Raw genomic sequence first — 14,732 nt, 5'->3', positions numbered from 1 at the left:
TCACCCCCGTGAGTCTCCCTTCACCGCTGGTGGGTGACTGACCGCGTCAGGCCCGCCGCACTCACCTCCCTGAAGTGCCCACTTCCTCCAGGTGGATGATCCTGCCGGGAGGGTAGAGAGGGGGGTACTTGGTGGGGGACTCGAGCGGGGAGTCGCTGGAGAAGCTGTAGGCCGGGGACCCGTGCGCCAGCAGGCTCCGCTCCCCGAGGAGAGGCTGCGTCAGGTCGCCCCCATCCAGCTCCGTCGGCAGGTCCTCGGGGTGCCCTCCAAACAGCTCGTACCAGCACGCGCGCAGCAGGATCTTGTACTGAGGGCGAGACCGAGAAGACGGCATGCGTGTGACTCCGTGAGGCTTTCACGGTCCCCGGAGACCTCCTGCGACCCGTGAGCTGGTGGCGGCAACCCCACAGCACTTAGAAGCCTGGCTGCTTTGTTTTTCAACATGGACCTTAGGAGTGTGGAGGTCAGGGGCCCAAACTCAGGTTTCTCTGGGGCAGTGACGCCATCACACTTGAAGCAATATTTAAAAACCAAATTCAGGCAGATTTTGAGGAAAAATGACCCTTAATTCTTTTTAGGCAATTCTGTAAACCAGTTTTACCCTTTACCCTTAAAGACATTAGATACAAATTTTTTTTTTTTAATTTGGGGGAGTGTAGCTGATAAGGAGGAAGTTTATCTTTAAATTAAAAAATTTTTTCTAATTAGCAACAAAAAACGTCACAAAACAAAGATGTTAAGTGAAAAATCATCTCTAGTCCCGTTATCTAAATAAAACCACATTTTGGTGTATTTTTTTGGTGAAAGCTATATATACCTCGTCACCTACCCCTGCCTTGGATTACATTCTAAGAAGCATTTTTAATCCTTCCGTTTTTAAAAAAACTCTTCAAAACATCATGGATATTTTTCTCTACTGGTAAATAAAAATGCATTTATATTTGTAACAACTATAATATCCCACAGCCCAGCAATACCAGCGCCTTCTAAACTCTGTATCTGGCAGCCTTGTTTTCTAAGCTTTGGGACCAAAACCATCAGAACGCTGTTAGTCATGACAGGACTAAGTATGACCAAAAAAACAAATCACTTAACCAAACAGGGATGGTTCTAGTATAGTATGTTCTAGTTGCAGCTTCCCTGTGCATGGTTTAGCCATTTGCTTCTCAGGCGGCCTCTGCAGAACAGCAGCCAACAGTCTGTGCCGGGGGTAGAAGAGCTTCTAGCAGCATCAGTGCCCTGCGCTATGAGGCCACAAACAGCCTGGTGGGGAGGCCCTAACCCCTGCAGGTCCTCTTCCGCACCCCCCACCCCCGCGTTACCTTGGGCTTGTTGCAGTGAGCAATCACTCGCAAGATTCTCCTCTTCAGATCTTCCAAGTTGGTCACACTTAACCTGTTGAGCAAAAGACCAGACTGAGGCTTAGAACTGCCTTTCCCGCCAGCCAAAGCCCAGACAGGACAGCCAGCAGACTCACCTGGGAATCACGTCCTTGCCCAGAACAAGTGACACGATGAAGGTCTTAGAGTATTCATAAAGGGATTTGCTGAAATAAAAAAATAAAGTGATTATATTGCCCACAGAAGGCTTCCAAGAGAAAGCAAGTAACTGTACCAAGTTAGGAAGAGGTCAGTGTTCACAGAACTCCACTCTATTCTCCACCCTCTAAAGCGGAAGAGAAATAAGAGATTCCAGGTAGAGCAACTCACTGGCCAGATTCTCTTGAAAAAGTAAAAGGCATGGGGGTTTGCGTTACTAGATGTCAGCACTGGGTAGGCAACTAAGGTACTTAACCCAGTGTGGCGTCAGCAGAGTCAGACGAAGCCAGGGGAAAAGTGAGCATAGATGCCTCCCACAGTAGGGGAAGGATGGGCTTTTAGTAAACAGTGCTGAGATAAAGCACTCAAGGTGTGAGCGGGAAGATGAAACGGAATCTCTACCTCATGCTGTGCACAAAAAAACCCCCGAATTAAACATAGATTAAAGACCTAGGTAAAGGTGAAAGGTCAGACTAAAAGGCTTTTAAAAGATACGATAGGAGACTAGCTCCATGTCCTTGGGACAGAAAGATTTCTTAAAACGAAAACCTGGGACTTCCCTGGTAGTGCAGTGGTTAAGAATCCACCGGCCAATGCAGGGGACACAGGTTCGATCCTGGTCTGGAAAGATCCCATGTGCCGCAGAACAACTAAGCCTGTGTGCCACAACTACTGAGCCTGCGCTCTAGAGCCCGTGAGCCACAACTACTGAGCCCATGTGCCACAACTACTGAAGCCTGTGCTCCACAACAAGAAGCCACTGCAGTGAGAAGCCCACGCACCGCAATGAAGAGTAGCCCCCGCTCGCTGCAACTAGAGATAGTCTGCACGCAGCAACGAAGACCCAACACAGCCAAAAATAATGACAAATTAGTCAATGTTAAAATTAAGAACTGATAAAGACTTGACCCAGACACATCAAGGAGTGAGTATATTTACAACACATACTTAGAACCAACAAAGAAGTGATACACTGAATATATATACAGACCAGTGAGAAAAAGACAATACAATAGAAACGTGGGCAAAAGGAACTTCATGAGAGTGGAAATTCAATAAAAATATGAAGAGACTCAACTTCATCATGGAAATGCAAATTAAACAGTGAAACATCACTGCGTGCCCATCAGATTGACAAAAATGTTCAAATTGGACTCTATTAAGTGTTAGAATGTGGAGGGGTATGCACGCTGCCGGTAAGGTGTGAATGGGTGCAGCCACAACACGCAAAGCGCGAGCATGTGCACACTCCATGACCCAGCACGTCTGTGACAGCCCGATGTCCGTCACCAGCAGAACGGATAATTTGTGATATGTGATGAAACAACGAGAATTTACACAATAACATTTCAGACATCAAACAATGTGCGGAAACAAAATAACAAAAAAAGTATAATTCCCTTTCTCTGAATTTCAAAATCATGCAAATCCAGACTATGCAGAGACATGTCTACAGGTGGTAAAACTGATTTTTAAAGCAAGGGAAGGGACTTCCTGGCGGTCCAGTGGTTAGGACTCTGCGCTTCACTGCAGGGGGCATGGGCTCAATCCCTGGCTGGGGAGCTAAGATCCTGCAAGGCCACATGGTGCAGCCAAAAATTAAAAAACAATTTTTTTTAATTAAAAAAAAAAGCAAGGGAAGAATTTTCACAAAGATCAGGACAGTGATTCCCTGTGAACAGGAAAGGAGAGGACACACAGGGACTCTTCTAAGGCACTGGCAACGTTTATTTCTCCACTTGGGTGGGTGCAGAGGTATGTGACTATTTGTAAATCAGCTTTATTGAGGTGTAATTTACAACAGTAAAATCACACCCATTGTAAGTGTACAATTTGATGACTCTTGACAAATGTCTATAATTGTTTAGCAACCAGCTCAATCAAGACGTGGAGCATTTCCATCACACCCCCCCCCGCCCCCCGCCCGGCTCCCTGTGTCCTTCTGCAATACCCCATCCCCAACCCCAGGCAACCACTATCTGCTTTTTGTTGTTATAGTTTTGTCTTTTCCAAAATGTCATATAGGGACTTCCCTGGTGGTGCAGTGGTTAAGAATCCACCTGCCAGTGCAGAGGACACAGGTTCAAGCCCTGCTCCGGGAAGATCCCACATGCCACAGAGCAACTAAGCCCATGAGCCACAACTACTGAGCCCGTGTGCCACAACAACTGAAGCCTGTGCACCTAGAGGCCACACTCTGCAACAAGAGAAGCCACCACAACTAGAGAAAGCCCGCACACAGCAACGAAGACCCAACACAGCCAAAAATAAATAAATAAAATAAACTTATTAAAAAAAAATTTTTTTTTAAATGTCATAAGTGAAATCACACAGTAAGGTCTCTTGTGTCACGTTTCTTTCACACAGCAAAATGCATCCAAGTTGTATGGATTTTTGCTTATTACTCTAAAAAACATGTTTTATCTTTGTTTCACTGAATAAAAAGTTATTTTAAAAAGTCACTTTCGTGTCTTATATGTATAAATATGTGTTTTAATATTAAAAGAGCTTTTAAAAATTTTAAAGCTACACATTTATGTATAAAGATATTGATAGATTTATAATAATGAAAAAATGAAAAGAATGTAAATATCAGTATGGGAATAAATAAAAGTGGTGTAACCAGATGATAGAAAACTAAGTTAATTTAAAAACATGTTCTCAAAGAATAGTTAAGGATATAATGTATACAGAGTATTAGAAAAACACATATCCACACACAAAGAGCTGGAAGAAAGCAAACATGAATAGTTACAGTGATGACTTCTGGGTAGATCCTGATCTCTCCACTTATTTATATTTTTCAAAAATTCTACGATGGATACAAATTTAATTTTTACCCCTTTCATTTTTTATTTTTTTTAATGGTCATACAGATTTCTTCTATCATCAGGCCAGAGATTATACAGGATTAAGTATGTTGAATCAGAAAAGAAAAATAATTTTCAAACTCAAAAAATGAATTAGTAACCAAATTCAGTGAAGTTGCAGGATACAAAATTAATATACAGAAACTGTTGCGTTTCTATATACTAATAATAAACTATCAGAAAGAGAAGTTAAGAAAACAATCCCATTTATAATTACATCAAAAAGAATAGGACTTCGCTGGTGGTCCTGTGGTTAAGAATCTGCTTTCCAATGCAGGGGACGCGAGTTGATCCCTGGTCAGGGAACTAAGATCCCACATGCCGCAGGGCAACTAAGCCCGCACCGCAACTACTGAGCCCGTGTGCTCTAGAGCCCATGCACCACAACTAGAGAGAAGCCCAAGCACCACAACGAAGATGCAGTGTGCCACAACTCAGACCCAATGCAAACAAATAAATATTGAAAAAAAAAAAGAATAAAGTACCTAGGAATAAATTTAACCAAGGAGGTGAAAGACCTGCACAGTGAAAACTAGAAGCCACTGATGAAAGAAACTGAAGAAGACACAAATAAATGAAAAGGTATTCTGTGCTTATGAATTAAAAGAATTATTACTAAAATGTCCATATTACCCAAAGAAATCTACAGATTCAATGTAATCCTAATCAAAATTCCAATGGCATTTCTCAAGAAATAGAACAAACAACACTAAAATTCATTTGGAAGCACAAGAGACCCCAAACAGCCCTAAGCAATCTTGAGAAAGAAAAACAAAGCTGGAGATATCGTGATCCTTGATTTCATAATATAATACAAAGCTAAAGTAATCAGAACAGTATGATGATTAGTATAAATACAGACACACAGATCAATGGAACAGAACAGGGAGCCCAGAAATAAGCCCATGCACTTACGGTGAATTAATTAAGAAGGGAGCTGAGAATACACAGTGGGGAGAAGACAGTCTCTTCGATAAATGATGTTGGGAAAACTGGACCACTATCTCACCATACACAAAAGTTAATTCGAAATGGGTTAAAGACATTTAAATGTAAGACCTGAAATCAGAATACACCTAGAAGAAGACATAGGCAGTAAGCTCCTTGACATTGGTCTTGGTGATGATTTTTTGGATTTGACACCAAAAACAAAGGCAACAAAAGCCTAATCAAATGGGACTACATCCAACTAAAAAGCTTTTGCACAGCAAAGGAAACCATTGACAAAACGAAAAGGCGACTTACTGAATGGAAGAAAGTATTTGCAAATCATATACCTGGTAGAGGTTAAAACCAAAATACATAAAGAATTCATATAACTCAATAGCAATAAGACAATCTGACGGGGACTTCCCTGGCGGTCCAGTGGTTGAAACGCCGAGCTTCCACTGCAGGGGGCGTGACCCCTGCAGGGTTCAAGCCCTGGTCCGGGAACTAGGATCCCACATGTCGCGTGTCCAAAAGAAAAGGGCAGACGATCTAAGTAGACATTTTTCCAAAGAAGACACACAGATGGCCAACAGGTAACGTGAAAAGATGCTCAACATTACTAATCATCAGGGAAATGCAAATCAAATGAAAATGCAAAGCTTGAGATGGTACCTCGCACCTGTCAGAATGGCTATTATCCTAAAAAGATAAACGAAATAACAAGCACTGGCCAGATGTGGAGGAAAGGGAATGCTTGTGCATTGCTGGTGGGGATGTAAACTGGTGCAGCCACTACAAAAGAACAGTATGAAAAAAAAAAAACAGTATGGAGGTTCCTCAAAAAATTAAAAATAGAACTACCATATGATGATCCAGCAATTCCACTTGTAGGTATTTATCCAAAGAAGATGAAGACGCTGACTTGAAAGATACCTGCACCCCCATGTTCACTGCAGCATTATTTACAATAGCCAAGACATGGAAAAAACCTAAGTGTCCGCTAACGGATGAATGGACAAAGACGTGTGTGTGTGTGTGTGTGTGTGTGTGTGTGTGTGTGTGTGATGGAATATTATTCAGCCATAAAAGGTAACGAAATCTTGCCATTTGTGGATGGACAACAACCTGGATGGACCTTAAGAGCATTACGCTAAGTGAAATAAGAGACAGAAAGGCAAATACCATGTGATCTCACTTATATGTGAAAACTGAAAAAACAAACCAAGCTCACAGATACAGAGAACAGACGGGGCTGCCAGAGGCGGGGGGTGGGAGGGGAGGCAGTGAAATGGGAGAAAGGAGTCCAAAGGTACAAGCTTCCAGTTATAAAATCAATAAGTTATTGGGATGTAACGTACAGCATGGCGACTGCGTATGTGAAAGCTGCTAGGAAAGTAAATCTTAAAAGTTCTCACAAGGAAAAATGATTCTGTAACTCTCTGTTAACTAGACTTATTGCGATAATTTCACAGCATATACAAATATCGAATCGTTACGTTGTACATCTGAAACTAATATAATTATACCTCGGTTTAAAAAAAGTCAAATCAAAGCTATGGTTAGAGAGACCTATGAAAAGCTATCCAGTCTTTTTTCAACCAAACAGGGCTTTGAAACAAACTTCTCCTGAGGATGAGAAATTGTTAACTAACTTGCAGATAAGAGACCAGTTCTGACCATATGACTTGTGAGTAGCACCTCCTTACAGGAAAGGAAACAAAGAAGTACCTCAGCAGCCCCCTGGGCGGGGAAAAGGCGTAACACCTGACTCGTGGGTATGGGCTTCTGAGCATGATGGTCAACAGGGCTGCGGCGCCTGCCCCCAGGCTGTGCCCCACGATGACCAGCCGGTATTCCTAGGGGGCAAATGCAGAATGAGTAAAGGTTAAGAAAACAAATAGCTAATGGCAGAGAAAACGAAAGAAAAGAAGAATTAAAATCTCACAGGTGCAACGCTGAACGCCTGGCTCAAAATCCCGTCGTTGACGAGTCGTCGGTAAACGTATCTGGCAGCTTGAGAAATCCCCTGAAAGTGCAGACACAGAGGTGGCTGGTGACTGTCAGGGCAGGCCTACACGGGGTCTCCTATCGGTGACTCTGTCCCCCCAGACAGGAAAGGCATCCTGGGATCAGCGGGCACATCTACCGCTCACCGCTGTATTCCTGGCACCTGGCACAGAGCTTGGCAAGAAGCAGGGGCTCAAAAAATATTTCCATGAGTGAATAGGTGACGTCAGGAACATCTTTCCACGTCAATGGACATTTCTAAGGCTTCTTCAGCTGCAAAGCATTGTGCTGCGTGGACGTCCCACAATTTACTTTAGCCAAGTCCCCATGGTCCGTCACATTTAGATTATAAATGGCTGGGCTTTTACAAGTATGTTAAAATGTAGAGTTCTGAATCAGTGACAGTGACTAAGCAGCCACTGTTCCTGCAAAAGCAGAACTAAAACCATCGGAAATGAGTTCTAGGAAGGTCAGGCTTTGGTTTCATTTCCAAAAATAGAATGTAAAACTTCCTAACAAATACAGCTATCTCACGAAACAGACTTTTTGAAAATTAAGTAGTTCCCATCGAGGAGAGAAAACCCTGTCAACCAAAAGCATTTTCGGAGTGCTTCCTGCATGACAACACAGGACGGGCCTGGCCACCGGCCCCGGCAGCCTAACCTCCAACAGGATGAAGTGGGAGAAATTCCACATAAGATGGGAGGCTGTTTTGCTCCTCTCTGAAGCTGCTGCAAATTCCTGATTCAGTAGCTCTATAACCCTGTGAGCAGAACGCGGAACCTGGCCTCGTATGTGAGAAACCAGGAGGTCTGAAGGATTAACACGCTGTGCACAGTCTGACGGCACTTCTGGACAAACCACCAGATCTCCCTTTCCTCCCCCTCCTACCACACGATGCTGTCGACTTCCGCCAACATTTATTAGGCACCTACCGCGTGTCTGGTTCTGGGCAGCCAGAGCCACTCGGCATCTGGACCACAACTCGGCCGGCTATGAGTCTCCCTGGCACAAGTGTTACAGGTGAAATGCCAAGACCGTTTTCAGCTGCACAGCTTTGAACTCCAACCATCGTGGACAGCATCAGAGCCAAAACTCGGTACCGAGGCCAAGAGCAGAGAACACTCCGTGCCCTTAGGCCCTGAGCAGCTGTCTTCCCGGGGGGGAGGGCAAGAGCTGTGTCACTGAACGAAACGGTGCTGGAGGAGGCCTCCGCTGAGAGCCGGCCAGGCCTGCGGGTCGCAGCTTGGAGGCACAAAACCTTGGTCTGCGGCCCAAATTCTTCTAAGACCAGAGCCACAGCTGAGCCCACAGGGCTCTGAGGGTATTCCGTGCTTGGCTAGTTGATGCGTCTCTATAAGAAGTTTTAAGTTTCTTATTTGTTTTTCTTTATGCACACCCAGTAATAGTTAAACTGGACTTGTCAGTGAATTGAGGTGTGAAAAGACAGCTAAGGGATAAAGGAAAAAAGTTCACATTCCTAGGACTGTCAAGCTCCTAAGTGGCGGCAGAACAAAAGCCAAATGCCTCCACGCTGGCTCTTCCCTGAAGTGTCCAGGCACAGAAGAAAACAAAACCCCCCAAAACAACAATAACAAAAAAACCTGGAAGGAAAAAAAGTTGTCCAGACAGGACACTGGGGTTCAATTAGCAGCACCGCAGTCTGGCAATAACACGTGCTTTTATAAAAAGTAAGCATTCCAGCCTAGGTAGCTCAGCTGGGAGAGCATCAGACTTTTAATCTGAGGGCCCAGGGTTCATGTCCGTGTCCAGGCACCAAGAATAAATAAACAGAATTAAAAAAAAAAATTAAGCATTCTATTTAAAAAACTATTACTACAGAAGTAATGCATGTTTTGGTTAAAAACCACACGAAGTGTATAAAAATAGTGGAAGGCCACTGCCCTCCGCCCCCGACATCCTTCTCCCCAGAAGCAGCCGCTGTAACCTTTAGGGAAGGAATCATCCCAGACTTTCCCTCAAATGTTAAAACGCTCAGCTCTACAACCTCGTTAGTCATCAGGAAAATGCGAATCAAAACCACAGTGAGATACCCACTTCACAGCCACTAGAACAGCTACGTTCAAAAAAAAAAAAGAGGTCTTCCCTGGTGGTGCAGTGGTTGAGAGTCCACCTGCCGATGCAGGGGACACGGGTGTGTGTCCCGGTCTGGGAAGATCCCACATGCCGCGGCTGGGCCCGTGAGCCATGGCCGCTGAGCCTGCGCGTCCGGAGCCTGTGCTCCGCAACGGGAGAGGCCACAACAGTGAGAGGCCCGCGTACTGCCAAAAAAAAACAAACAACAAAACACAAAAGTAACCTCTCAGGGCTGTGGTGAGAAGTTGTGCTGGACAGCACCTGGCGCAGAGCAGCGTTAACGCGGGAGACCCCGAACTGAAAATACTCCAGCGCCTTCGAGGTTCCCCTTGACAGAACATTCCAGACCACACGGCCTCGGCTCCTACCTTGTGTGCCCAGCAGTCCTGCACCTCACACTCGAGGTCGACCGGCTCGCTCTCCGCTGACAGGTCCGTAAGGATGTCCTGGAAACAGTGCGTGGGAAGAGGCCGTCAGCTGGGCTGGGCTAGATGAGGGTGGCTGCGTGGGACAGTCCCCCAGGTCAGGCTGTTGAGAATTGGACCCCAGGTGCCTGAACTCGGGAGAGATGCCAGGTGGCCAGGAAGCTCCTGAGGAACCCACGGCGCAATCAGACATGAAGACTGGGGAGGGGACACGTCTAAGACGCACCCTCTGCCCCCACTCCCTGCACACAGCATCTAAGCACCCACGAAGCACAGAGCCCTGGGCCAGGGTGTTGAGCAAAGCATGGTTCCCGTCCTCCATGGGCCCAGTCAACGGCTGGTTGAAACCTAAGGGAGGGTAAGAGACACGTCACACAGAGCAGAGGAGGGGTGAGCGCTGCAGGGCATGGGGGGCTTCCTGGAGGAGGTGGCCTGAGCCAGAGCCTGATGGAAAAGCTGGTTTTCAGGAAGCAGAGGAGAGAACAGAGGCCGGCATCCTCACCCAGGGGAGCAGCAGGACCCAGGGCAGAGGCATCTGAGCACGGGAAGAGGGCAGTGGGCTGGGCTCACGGGCACTTGACTCTGGAGGCATCGAGGGGCCGCGGGCAGAGCCTGGGAGGCTGGTGTGTCCCTGGGACCCGGGGAGGCCCACCTGTGGGGGAAGGGGCCCCAAAGGTGGCTCTGGCGCTGCCAGGGCTGGGAACTGTGCGCCACAGTGCCGACAGCCTCAACAAGAACCAGGAACCGTGTATAAAACGCAGCGGGAACTGCCTGAGGTTTGCGAGCAGTGGCAGGTCTGACTATGTTCTAGAAAGAGTCCTCTGGACAGTACAAAGGACAGACTGGGAAGACGCGAGACGACAGACAGGGACCGAGGTAGAGGACCTGTCGCTGGCCCAGGAAAGAGAGGCCTGGGACCAGAACCAGGGCTGCGGTGCTGGGACTGGAGGAGACGGGCCAGAGAGGGGCCGGGCAGGACCACACGCGACAGACTGGGCAGGAAGCGAGGAGAGAGCCAGAGACGACTTCAGCTCTGCGACTTCTTGGTGGGCAAGGGGGCGCCGCATGGTTACTGGGGTGGGTGGTGCCGACGGGAGAGGAGACCCAGGAGCGGGGGCCCGGGCAGACCCAGATAGCTCCTGGCGAGGCAGGGGCAAGGTTGGCGGGGGGCGGGGGGAAGCAGAAGAGGGTGGAGTCTCGTTTCATTTCCTGGGTCAGGAGAAAAGAGAGAACTAGGAAATGAGACTGAGGAACAGCCAAGAAGAGACCAAAAAGCACAACACAGGAGAGAAGAATGTCGCCAGGTGTCTTCGTGGGGCAGAGACCGAGCAGGACGGGAGGGGGCCGCTGGGTGGGGCTGGGCAGTGCTCGTTCCCACGGCACCGGGGGAGCAGCGGCCAGGGGAGCAGCGGCCAGGGGAGCCAGGGGCAGGCACGTCGGGCCGGCTGAGGCCCCCAACAGGAACTGGGGAGGTGGGGTGGGGGGTACCTAAGAGTGGGCTGACTTTGGACTGCATGACTTAACCTACTGTTCTTTCTGGCTTTGGGTGCAGAAAATTCAACGGGAGGGTCACCTGGGTTGGGGGCCCAGGGAATCCAGTGGGCACCCGCCCGGGAATAGGGGAGCCCAGCCCAGCCAGCGTCTAAGTTTCCAGTATTTCTTGGTTAAAAGGAAATGGCTTTCTCTGCTTTTTCAAAGGGAACATTTGACAGCCCTGGACTCGCCTCCCTGTTTTCCACACCCGGTGTTTCCCTGTGTCTGATGCTGTCGCTTACGAAGGTTTCCCCTCAGTTCCAGGAAAGCTGGGTCTCCTGGCGTCTGAGCTGCTGACCCCCCGCCCCCAGCCCCCTGGGCCAGCGTGCCAGGCTCCGTACCTGGAGAGACATGGTTCCCCTCACAGCCACCACCACCGACTCCTTCCTGTGGTCCAGGGCCACTAAGAAGGGGAGCTCGTACACCTGGGAGAGAGGAATGAGCATTAGCACAGGTGTCTGCGGACACGGCCGGGCCAGCCCGCAGCGTGTAACACACGCGCTTCCGAGCACAGCGCGGAGGGGTGCACTGATCCCCACCTCTGCTCGTTCTCAGTAGACAGTGTGACTTCTGATTCTCAGTGATGAAAGGCTCTCTAAAGCCAAGCCCCTTTTACCCTCGGGGGCAGGGGATAGAGCCATCTCAGCGGGCAAGACCAGAGCCTCCACTCTGGGTCAGTGCAAGCAGCGGGTGACAGGCTCTGGGCGCCGTAAGCACCCACTTGCATCAGCACCGACCGCGGGTCCAGCGGTAACCCTAGGCTCCTGCCTTCGCATCTGCAGAGGCTCCTGGAGGAGCAGCGAGAGGGTCTGGGTTAGGCAGACCTGCCTCAGGAACTCTGCTCCACCCCATTCCTGCCGTGGGACCCCAAGCAAATGTCTGAAGTTCTCTTCGACCCCATTTCCTCATCTTTAAGGAGGACAGCATGGTGTGCTGTCCTCCAGCTGGTGTGACACCACGGGGACGGCCACCTGTGCGTGGTGAACGGTCGTGCATGTGGAGCCAGCAGGAGAGGACAGACTGCCAACTTCACTGCCCTGGTTTCCGCAGGAGAGGGACTTCTACTGATGACCTTGTGGGGCGCTCCTTGAAAGAGCCCACAGAGCAGTCACGAGCCTTCTGTGGAAAATCACCTCCTTTAAACCCCATCCGCTTTCTGTCATCACCACGCAGTGACAGGGCAGCACAGGGCTCACGGGCTCCTGCGCTTTGCTGGGTACCAGATTCACTGCGGACATGAAAACAAGATCCTGGACGTTCTGATCTCAGTGGGGTGGGGTGTGACTTTTACACCTCCCAGGTGAGTCTAAAATGCAGCAGTTTGGGAGCCAGGGGGGTCAAGAACAGGACACCAGTGGTTGCCTGGATCATCTGTGCGCTGGAACCGTGGGGGGCTCCTGAGCTGGGGTCCCATCACCACAGATTCTGACTTCATTCATGTGGGGTCTGGCCTGGGCTTCTGAGTTTTAAAAGCTCCCCAGGAGATCCCAGTAGACAGCAGACGTGAGAGCCGCTGCGCTTGGCTGCGGGTTCTGGGCTTCCGGTGCCTGTGAGGACCGTGTGGGGAGCCACGAAGCAATGCAGGACGGGTCCCTGAAGCCAGACTGGCTTCCAGGTTCACTAGCCAGCCCTGCGATTCCGGGACCCTCCCAAGTGTGAGACCCACTGCACTGCACTGCACTCATGGGATGGAGCTCAGACCCAGAGACTAGGATTGATCAACCCCGGGGACCTGTGTGGGATTAACGCCAAGTGCAACTCATTGTTCTTCACTAAAAATGGGCTCAGGTGAAACACAGCATAGTCTCCCTGATGAAGACTTTCTGCCCCATCTTATGTTAAACCTGTGGGGGCTTCAAGAGCGTTTGTGAACCTCGGAGATAGTGCGCTAAACTTGGGGTACGTGTCTGTGTATGTGTCTCCACACACTTTTCCGGGGGAATAGTTTATAACGCCCACCAGAATCTCGAAGGACTCCAAGACCCAGAAGAAGTTAGGAGGCACTGCTCACTCTACCTTGTCGTGAAAGCTGACGTGAATGAAATCCCGGTACTGCAGCCCCGTCGTCTGCAGGATGGAGCCAAAGTGACAGTTGAGCTGATCACCTCCAACCAAGTCATAATCGGTTGTCCGGCTTCTGAAACTAAAACGGGGGCAGAGGCGTTACTGCGCCAACCAGAGCCACTTACCGAGGAAGACCCCACCCTGCCGTCCCGTTTCCTAGCAAACCTGAGGGCGCCCGCTGCAAGTCTGCACAGCTCAGTCTGGCGAACCTATAGTGGCCTTGAAATGACACTTCTGTGTACACGACTTACTACAGTCTGACCTATTTATTAATGCTTTACATACTCAAAACTTAAACCAACAAGGATGGGAGAGACCCTAAAAGCACCAGGAACGGGACAAGCCGGCATCAGGGATCTCCTGATACGATGTACTAAGAAGGACGCGCACTCCGCATGGAAGCATTCCTGCCAAAGATGTGTAACTTGAACCTAATCGTGAAGAAGTCACCAGACGAATGCAAAGTGAGGGCAGCATACAAAGTACCCAGACTGTCCTTTTCAAAATGTCGATATTGTGAAAGACTTAAAAAAAAAAAAGACTGAGGAACTGTTCCAAACTGGAGGAGACTCAGGAGACATGACAGCTAAATGCAATCCACGCTCCCGGACTGGAAGAAAATGTGCTACAAGGGGTATTACTGGAACAACTGGAAAAATTGGAATAGCCAACGATTAATGATAAACTTCCTGAATTTTATAACTGTACTGTAATTTATGGCAAAGAAAGACCTCGTTCTTAAGAAATACAAGCTGAGGTAATTCGAGGGAAAGGGGCATGATGCCCGCAACTGAATCTCCAGTGGTTCTGGGGGGAGAAACACGTATTTATGGAGAGAGTGATACAGCACATGTGACAAAACTGAGTCACCACTGGTCATTTTAGATAAAGGACGTGGGCGTTCTTAGCACTGCTCTTGCGGTTTTGGAAATATTTCAAAATAGGAAGTTTTTTTAAACAGGGAAATGGGATTATTTTTAGAAAATAAAGTACGGACACCATAGCAAGCAACATCCGGGGCGGAATGAGGATGGAGGCCTCAGACTGCCGACCTACCAGTCACCACCAATCCTGCACAGCCCTGTAAAAGGGTTTCTGTAAATATAGAGGGGCCACCCATAGGCAGCTGCGGCGAACTGCATATAGTGATGACAGTTTTCTAATTCTGCGTCCAAATCAGCTTCCTGGAAGAGAAGAAGAAAAGCTTTTTGTTTAGGGGAGCCCATCAAGGAGAGGATCAACACACTATGATCTTTCTTTTTTTTAAC

General features: G+C 48.5%; 1 protein-coding gene and 1 non-coding gene across 4 annotated transcripts in view; one reads left to right on the top strand and one right to left on the bottom strand.

Annotated features, from left to right (window-relative positions):
- DAGLB (diacylglycerol lipase beta) overlaps window positions 1-14,732 on the bottom strand; it is a 31,373-nt gene that overhangs the window by 3,959 nt on the left and 12,682 nt on the right. For 2 of the 3 annotated variants that reach the window (XR_010934753.1, XM_067705461.1), the window contains exons 6-14: window positions 14,521-14,648; window positions 13,417-13,543; window positions 11,742-11,825; window positions 9,811-9,888; window positions 7,284-7,364; window positions 7,067-7,194; window positions 1,478-1,546; window positions 1,323-1,395; window positions 66-307 (exon numbers count right to left, since the gene is read on the bottom strand). Coding sequence is in view for 2 of the 3 variants with exons in the window: in XM_067705461.1 (XP_067561562.1) it covers window positions 66-307; window positions 1,323-1,395; window positions 1,478-1,546; window positions 7,067-7,194; window positions 7,284-7,364; window positions 9,811-9,888; window positions 11,742-11,825; window positions 13,417-13,543; window positions 14,521-14,648 (1,010 nt within the window). In the remaining variant the exon portion in view is untranslated. The remainder of the gene's footprint in view (window positions 1-65; window positions 308-1,322; window positions 1,396-1,477; window positions 1,547-7,066; window positions 7,195-7,283; window positions 7,365-9,810; window positions 9,889-11,741; window positions 11,826-13,416; window positions 13,544-14,520; window positions 14,649-14,732) is intronic. The other variant, XM_067705462.1, reaches the window with a different exon arrangement.
- Window positions 9,049-9,121, top strand: TRNAK-UUU (transfer RNA lysine (anticodon UUU)). Its single transcript has one exon. It is a non-coding gene; the product is annotated as a tRNA-Lys (tRNA).

Source organism: Pseudorca crassidens, chromosome 15 (assembly GCF_039906515.1).
Source record: "Pseudorca crassidens isolate mPseCra1 chromosome 15, mPseCra1.hap1, whole genome shotgun sequence".
In the NCBI taxonomy this organism is placed as follows: domain Eukaryota; kingdom Metazoa; phylum Chordata; class Mammalia; order Artiodactyla; family Delphinidae; genus Pseudorca; species Pseudorca crassidens.
This window is presented reverse-complemented; position numbering and strand designations above follow the sequence as displayed.